This window comes from Elephantulus edwardii, unplaced genomic scaffold, assembly GCF_000299155.1.
Source record: "Elephantulus edwardii isolate Elephantulus edwardi_28Jun2011 unplaced genomic scaffold, EleEdw1.0 scaffold00287, whole genome shotgun sequence".
In the NCBI taxonomy this organism is placed as follows: domain Eukaryota; kingdom Metazoa; phylum Chordata; class Mammalia; order Macroscelidea; family Macroscelididae; genus Elephantulus; species Elephantulus edwardii.
In genome coordinates, this window is record NW_006400037.1 from 492,195 (window position 1) to 501,235 (window position 9,041).

At 41.8% G+C, this 9,041-nt stretch overlaps 1 protein-coding gene across 1 annotated transcript in view; it reads right to left on the minus strand.

Moving 5' to 3' along the window:
- OPRK1 (opioid receptor, kappa 1) overlaps nucleotides 1–7,375 on the minus strand; it is a 71,422-nt gene extending 64,047 nt beyond the window's left edge. The window contains exon 1 of the mRNA XM_006900525.1: nucleotides 7,134–7,375. Coding sequence (XP_006900587.1) covers nucleotides 7,134–7,375 — 242 coding nt within the window. The remainder of the gene's footprint in view (nucleotides 1–7,133) is intronic.
- Nucleotides 7,376–9,041: the final 1,666 nt, after the last annotated feature.

Genomic DNA, 9,041 nt, shown 5'->3' on the forward strand with positions numbered 1-9,041 from the left:
TTGAATGTACCAAGGACTGCCAAGAAAACAAACCGATTCATCCTAGAGAGGGTTAAACCAGGCTGCTCCTTGGAGGCAAGGATTCTGGGGCTTCCCCTGACATACTTTGGACATGTTGTAAGGAGAGACATGTCTTTAGAGAGGAGCATCATGCTGGGTAGAGTAGAGGGACAAGCACAGGAGGGGAAGACCCTCTATGAGGTGGATTGATTCAGTGACTGGGGTAATCAGGATGGGTGTGTCAGAGGCAATGAGATTGGTACAAGCTAGAGCGCGGTTTAGGGCTGTTGTACAAAGAGTTGCTATGAGTCGCAAATGACTCGACGGCACATAACAACAACAACAACAACCTTGGTTTTCAGAGTTGCATAGTATTTCACTGTTTGAATATACCACAACTTCTCTATTTGTTTTTTGATGGGCGCTTAGTTTGCTTCCATCTCTTTGCTATTGTGAACAACACGGCAATAAGCATAGGGATGCATATATCTCTTTGGGTGACAGTTCTGATTTCTTTTGGGGGTATAGTCCCAGTAATGGAATTGCTTGGTCAAATGGTATTTCTATTTCCAACTTTTTGAGAAAGCATCATAATGTCTTCCATAGTGGTTGTACCATTTTACACTCCCACCAACAGTGAATAAGAGTTCCAGTTTCCCCACAACTTCAATAACATTTGTTGTTTGCTACTCTGTTGAATTTTGCTGCTGTTACTGGGGTAAGAAGATATCTAATATTTGTTTTGACTTGAATCTCTCTTAGAGCTAGGAATTTTGAACATTTATTCATGTGTTTGTTCGTCATCTGAATGTCTTCTTTGGTGAAGTGTCTGTTCATGTCCTCTGCCCATTTTGAGACTGGGTTGTTTCTTATCTTGTTGTGTTGTTGGAGTATTCTGTAAATACTAGATATAAGTCTCCTTGCAGACATGTCATTACCAAATATTTTTTCCCAGTCTGTGGCTTTCCTTTTTACTCTGTTGGAGAAATTAGATATTTCTTCTTTCCCAACATCCTGTGAATCTAGCTTGAGTTTCCAGCAGTTACCATCAATGTTCCAACTGTTTTTAATAGTTTTCAGCAAGATTTAACATACGTGTGATGTTAATGATATTGTTTCATGGTTTACATTTTCTGAAAGAGCTTTGTTTTGCTTTTTTTTAAAAAAATAATGAATGAAGTAGAACATGGAATGCATAGCATGTCAAAGCACAGGCTTGGGAGTTAGGCTGCTGGGTCATTGCAGCCCATAAGTTAGCTAAATGTGACTTTAAACAGTTTATACAGTCCTTCTTAGCCTCATTTTCCTCATCTGTTAAATGAGTACGGTAATATATTTGTAGTTGAGAGTGTTAAAAAATAATTAACTTGAAGTCATTAGCTTACCTGTCTGACATAGAAAGAGCTCTTGTGGAAGTAGTATGTGACTTATAAAACTGATAACTGACAGGTCAACAACTTTATCCACCAGCTGCTCTTCAGAAGACCAATTGACATTCTTCTCCATTTCACTAAATATCAATTATTTTGAAAAGTAAATGATAGGCCCTCCATGAGCAGAAGGTTAGAGATAATTATGAGATGTCAAAGGACAAGTGAGGCTTGGGTATGGGTTTATATGAACACCTGGTATGTAGTAAAGAGGCCTGGACATGTGGAAGTTAAGAAATCATGAGATTAGCCTTCTGCGTACAACTACAAACACATCAAATGAGATATCAAAACCCAAGCAGGTAGATCCAGGGCTGAGTTAGTAATGTCTGTTTGAAAACAACAAAGAACAAAAAGAGGAGTAGAAGAAATATTTGAAATGTTAAATTCATTACAAGTTAAAATGTCTCAATGTGAGTAGTCCCTGAGTGATGCATACGATTAAGTATTCAATTATTAGTGGAAAGTTTAGGAGTTCAAGTCTACCTAGGGAAGGCTCTGAAGACAGATGTGGTGAGCTGCTTCTAAAAGGTTTTACTTAGCATTGAAAATCCCACAGAGCAGTTCTACTCTGCATACACAGGGTTATTAGAACTCAAAAGTGATGGAATGGCAACTAACAATAAAAGTATGAGGGAATCAATATAGTTGGTGCAATTGAAATGATGAGAACCTTAGAAAGTGTCAGTGTCTTCAGGAATCACTAGGCAACAGTCTAGGTGGGAAAAACTATTTAGATGGTGTTATGTTGTTGTTATGTGCTGTCACGTCACCTGTGACTCATAGAGACCCTATGTACAATAACCCTAAACCCTGCTCTATCCTGTGCCAACCTTACGGTCTCCGACACACCTACCCCAATGACTCCAGTCACTGAATCAATCCACCTCATAAAGGATCTTTCTCTCCTGTCCCTGTCCCTCCACCCTCCCAAGCATGACACCCTTCTCCAAGGACTAGTCCCTCCTTGCAACATGTCCAAAGTATGTCAGATGAAGCTTCAGAATCCTTGCCTCCAAGGAGCAGCCTGTTTTAACCCTCTCCAGGATGAACTTGTTCCTTTTCTTAGCAGTCCATGGTATATTCAATACCCTTCTCCAACACCACAGCTCAAAGGCATCAATTCTCCTTCTATCATCACTAGTCATTGTCCAGCTCTCTGATGCATAACAAGTAATTTCAAAGACCATGGCCTGTATCAGGTCAACCTTAGTCTCCAGAGTGACACCATTGCTCTCCAGTACTTTGGAGAGGTCTCTAAGAGCAGACTTTCTCATCACAATATGCCTTTTAATATCCTGGCTGCTGGTGCCAAGAGTGTTGATTGTGGAGCCAAGCAAACTAAAGCTGTGAATAATCTCAATCTCTTCACCATCCATCCTGATGCTGCCAATTGACCCAGTGGTGAGAATCTTTGTCTTCTTGATATTGAGCCTCAAGCCATATTGAAGGCTGCAGTTCTTGACCTTCTATAGCAAGTACTTCAGGTCCTCCTCAGTTTCAGTGATCAGGATTGTGTCATCAGCATAACGCAGATTGTTGATGAATCTTCCTCTAATACTGATGCCACACTTCTTCTTATACAGCTCAATCTTCCGGATAATCTGTTCTGCAATTGGTTGAAAAGGTATAGAGATAGGACACATCCCTAGCATGCACTCTTCCATTTTGAACCATGCAGTGTTTCCTTGCTCTGTTCTGACAACTGCCTCCTGGTCCAAGTATAGGTTTTGCATTAGCACGATCAAGTGTTCTGGGATTCCTATTCTTCTCAGAGTCAGGCAGTTGTCGTGACCCACACAGTCAAATGCCTTTGCATAATCAACGAAACACAGGTAGACTTTGCTCTGTTACTCTCTGCTTTCAGCCAACATCCATTTAACTTTAGCTACAATATCCCTACTACCAAGACCAGGGGGAAAAAACCCAAAACCAACCACAAAACAAGCCAACCCCAAACAAATTCAAAACAACACAGAGCTTATTCCACAGCTCTGTCCTTTCCTTCAGATTAGAGTTAGCAATCCTCTTCATATGTTCAACCAGCTGAGCCTCTAAATTTTCCTTTCTGGAATCATCTGTAATACTGAGCCAACCAATAACTCTTTGCCATGTATGACACTTTCAAATGATGTTCTTATTCTGTCTTCTAGCTTTTCAAGCAACATCCATCACACTCAATGTTGATCATAAAAGTAACATTTGAATTCCTCTTCTCCTGTCCTAGGGAGTTGCGGTTGCATAATGACAAGGAGCTGTGCTGCCAATTTGAAGGCACCAGGCTCATATCCACCAGCTCCTTTGTGCAAGAAAGATGGGCAATCTCCACCTGTGCCATTAACTGCCTCTGAAAACCTGCCAGAGTGTCAGCAATGAACTAGTTCTGATTTGATGGTATACAACAACCTGTCTTGCTCTCAGCTCTCACAATCATGCAGGAGCCTCTTGATACAGTATTCTCTGAATTCTTCAGTCCTTTCTTCAACTGATCTAAAGAAATACATATGTAGTAACTATCATTTTTGGGTTTAATTTTTCAATTACTTTCTCTTTATGCAAATTTAAAATAATCTTTAACCGTCCTAGCTATAAACTAGCTATAAATTATTACTCCAAGATAACCGTTAAAATTACTCATTTTTATATTTATGGTCTACCCATGGTGGACAGTGTTTGGTGGAGCTTCCCAATTATAACAAGCTTGGAAGCAAGAGTGGCATCCACTTGCAAAATGGTTTGCCTCCAGAAACTCTATGAACAGTGCTCAGGCCTTTTGTTCATAGGGTCGCTATGAGTCGTCCACAACTCGATGGCACCTAACAACAACAACAACAATAATCTCCAAGTGCATTGGTGGGATGCCATCCTTTTAATAATTATTTTATCGACTTACTTTCATTTCTTAGCTGAGTTTATTCTCACCTAGCAATTTTTAGCCCTGGTAATCTTTAGGTCATATCCTGGGTGGCGTGTGTGTGTGTGTTGTGATTTTCCCCAAAAGAGTTGTTGTCAATCATTAGTTAACCTCTGACTCACAGATAAATCATGCACAACAGGATTGGATTATGATCTATAAGTGTTTCATTGCCAAATTTGATTTCTTTTAAATGTATATCATCAGGCCTTTCTTCCTTCCCTGTCTTAGTGTAACTGACTCCCTCCTAAAATCTGTTCAGCTTCATAGCATGATGCAGGCTCCCAATGACAGATGGGTCATGACAAACCATGAGGTGAATACAATGACCAGGAATTAAACTTGAATCTCCTTCATGGAAATTAAGAATTCTACCATTGGATTGGTATAAAAGCTCCAATTTATGACTATAGCAATGGTCTTGCATATATCAGAGACTGGGAAAATGGCATGGGATAGGACCAGGTTTAGATAAGTTGTTCATGGAGTCATACACAATTTGACGATACTTAACAGCAATATTTTCTTTTTCTGTCATGTCTAATGGTCCCAAGTATTTTCGCATATTTTAGGATTCTTCATTCTTCTAATCCTAGATGCAGAGTCATATAAGACATTATCTAACAATAAGGAAACTCTTCTTAAAAGTATTATTTCAAGTATTCTATCAAGCAACAATAAGATGTAATTGTTTTACTCAAGCAACTAAATATAATATGAGTGAACACAGAGCTGTCCTTAACAACAACAACAATGAGAGAGCTACATTGACCTAGTGGATACAAAGTTATGCTACCAAGCCCAAGGTGGGTGATTTTAATCTGTGGCCCTCAGGTCTAGTTTTAATTGTTGTTGGTCAAATATTCTTCTAAGAGCTATAGCACTAGTCTGTCCATTTGCTGTACAGAGGTTAACTCATGTTTGCTGTGGTGGTAAACACTGTGACACTGATGTGTCAAATGCGATAATGGTTACCCATGGTAGACAGTGGTTGCTGGAGTTCCCACTTAAAACAAGCTTGGAAGCAGGAGTGGCATCCACTTCTGAAATAGCTTGCTTCTGGAAACTTTATGAACTTGGAGAAATGATGAAAATACTAGTATACAGGTCTTTCGTTCATAGGGTCGTTATGAGTTATGACTCAATGGCACTTAACAACAATAACAACAACCATCCTCTTGTACCAATATCTTTAAGTATCTTTTTTTTAATAAAAAATATGGTCTCTGCATGAAAAATACAGTGATAATACTGAATATTGTTTAAACTGAAGATTTTCTGCCAGTTTTATGTAGTCTTTTCTCAAATGGTCATTAGTCCTCAGGTTAGTTTGTCTTGAAAGTATCCCTTTTCTGTGGCCTTTGCTTAATCACTGGTAGAATTCCTGTAACAGGTGGATTAAAGGCCAAATTGTAAATGTAAGTGATACTTAAGATATATATTTTGAGTTTTCAAATGTAGTTTTAAACATATTTAAGGCAAAAAATATCTGCTCTTTTTCTCCAATAGAAAACAAAAGTAAAGCGGTATTTTTATTACGGAGATTCTCCAAGAGTAAGATTATGCTACTATAGATATTGTTCTTCATTATTATAATAAATAAAGAAACTATTTTAAAGCTAAAGTCAAAATAGGAAAAGAAATTAGTTCTTCATCCTTTTGGTGTCCCCAAATGGGGAAACTTGTATCTTTCCTTTAATATCTCAGAGACTTCTCAAAGATATGCAAGCTTCTTACTGATAGTAGCAAGTGCAGTTTCAAAGCATTACATCTCTCACAGTGTGAGACATGATCTCATAGGCCATGCTGAGTTGTGTTGTGTTTTTTTGTTTGTTTGTTTGTTTTTAAAAGCCCCAATCAGAATCTCTAGTCAGCTTTCTGTGACTAGAAAATTCTTATACATCTGGACATATTTTGAATTTTTTTTCCTTTCTACCAGAAGTTGACTTCAATACAATTCTATAAAAGGAAATTACAATAAGATAATCCATGATGGAAAAGAAATTTTTGAAAACCACCAAGTTAGGAATATCACTCATATCCTAAATAAATTGTATGACAATTCAATAATAAAAATCAAAACCCAAACCAAACAGACCCATTATCTTATGAGCGATTCTGACTCATAGTGACCCTCTAGGTCAAACAGAACTGTCCCTAGAATTCCACTGGCTGTCATTTTTATGGAAGTAGACTATCTCATCTTTCTTGCTGGAGCAACTAGTGGTTCAAACAGCTGGGCTCAAGAGTTGGTAATTCAAGGCATGACCACTTTGCCATAGAGATCTTTTCGGTACTAGAAGGCACATGCATATGTATATCAACAACACTAGGTAGTATATTGGCAATTCACAAACTGCAGCACCTATCTGATGAGTCACAGGCATTTTTTTAATAGTTTTTCTATTGTATTCAGCAGACCTGACGTTTATCTTAAGAAATACTACAAAGAGCAAAACAAAATCGTTCAAAGTGGCACAGCCAGCTAGCAAAAGCTCACACAACAGGACTAGATCTTCTTTCCAAGAGAATATAAAACCTATCTTTCTGCACCAGCCCCACCCCCCAGTTCTCCCACATTCAGTTGTCAGAGAGAGAAAGGCAGACAGAGTTCCCTCTGAGCTCATTCAGAGTCCTCTGGCGGTTAGGTTTTGCCCAGGGTGAAACTCAAAGACAACCGCCAAAGAGTTCTCAAAAAAAATAAAAAAAGAAAATGTATTGACCTAGGGACCCTGCACAGTGTCTCCCCCAGACTGGCTCCTTCACTTCCTTCCGGAGGCCCCGCTTACCGGATGATCACGAACATGACCAGAGAGTTGCCCACCAAGCCCACTACGAACACCACGGAGTAAACAGCAGTGATGATGATGGGGACGATGGCGGAGATATGCGCGGGCTCCTGCGCGACCTCGGGGCCCTCGCTGCTGTTGCTGTCTGGCTCAGCCCAGCCTGGGAACCCGCTGTTGCTGTTAGCGCTTGGGAAGTGAGTGGGGCCCAGGTCGCCACGGAAGATCTGCACCGGGGACTCCATGGTTGGCAGCAGCGTCTGGAGGGCGAGCGTAGAGGGTGGCTCCTACAGGAAGGGGAGAAAGAATCGACAGGCTGGACAGTGAGATGCAAACTTTCTCTCTAACAGACTGGGTCGCAGGAGACAGGGGTGCTGGGAGCCAAGGACCTTAGGTTCCTCAGGTGCCACTTCTCAGGGGACAAGAACAAAAGGATGGACCTCTTTTGTCATCCACAAATATTAGGCTGGGAGCTGAGCAGACGCTCCCGAGATACCCCAAACCCTTCCGAGGCCAGATCCCCTAGTCAATCTTCCTGGGGATAAGAGGTCCCCACAATGGCTCTCCTCAGGTACAGAGCCCTATCACCCCAGAATAGCTCATAGAAAGCCTTCAGAGCTCACCTCAGGTTCCCGGAGACCCGCTGGACCCTCTGCACTCAATCTGGTCCTGAGCCACACTCAGGGATCCATTCAAGGTGCGCTTGGCAATCCAGCCAGGAGCGCCCGCGGCTCCGCCAGCTCTGGACCCCACCAGCTGTGCACTCCGGAGCGCTTTCCTACGGCCCAGCTCGCAGCTCAGCCTCGTTGGGGCGCAGCCTGGGCAAGGAGCTGCGCAGGGACTCCACGCACCCGCCTGAAGTCCCTGTGACCCGCCCAGCCCGCGCGCTGTTCCTCCACGTCTGGTCAGCTCACAAATTACTCCAGTCTCAAGTCCCAGAGCAAGGAGACCTTTAGTGTGCTGATCTCATTGTCCTGCAGCTCCAGGAGCAAACTGCATGATAGTTGAGGTTTTAATGATCACAGAGGGTGTGTCTATTCTGTACAATTACACATCTGGATGGTTCCTTCGTGCTGCGTCTAGAACTCGGTGCAGGCATAGTTCATAACACAGGACTTTCCAGAGAGAAGAAAAACAAAATTCTATTTGAAGACAAAATATAGTAAGACCAACTAATAAGATAGTAATACTTGAAGACGGTATATTTTTGAGCTTACTGTTCTTTCAATTCCCCTGCCTTAATGGCCAGGAGGCTACACACAGACTGCGTCTTCTAGGCCTGTATACCACTCTTAACTCATCAGGCCCCAGAGCTGATCCCAGGAGTTAACAAGGTCCCTTTGCCTTAAATTGATTCTCCTGAGCCACGATGACTCTTTTACCACTCCTCCAAATATCTAGAGCCCCTGAGAAAAATTTAGTCATCTCTGTTTCTTCCCATAACTCTGCCAGTCTAAAGCCCATCATTAAGACTCTCCTGCTTACAGCACAAGGACCAGATATGCAAAAGAAAAAAATCACAGGCAATGTGATTAGCGCTCTGGACATATCTGAACGAAAGCAGTAGGAAGTGCAAGAATAGGAAAGTATGGAAGCAGCTTCCCGCCAAAGGTCAGTTCCTGAAGGAGAATTACACTGCCCTTCTCAATGCAGATGAGGCAGCCTGCTAGGGAGACAGCCTGCTAGGAGACAAAGGTGGTTGTTGTTGTTGTTGTTATGTGCCATCGAGTCATTTGCGACTCATAGCAACCCTATGCACAACAGCCCTAAACCTTGCTCTATCCTGTGCCAATCGCACTGCCTCTGACACACCCATCCCGATTACCCCACTCACCGAATCAATCCATCTCATAGAGGGTCTTCCCCTCCTGCGCCGTCCCTCCACCCTCCCAAGCATGATGTCCTTCTCCA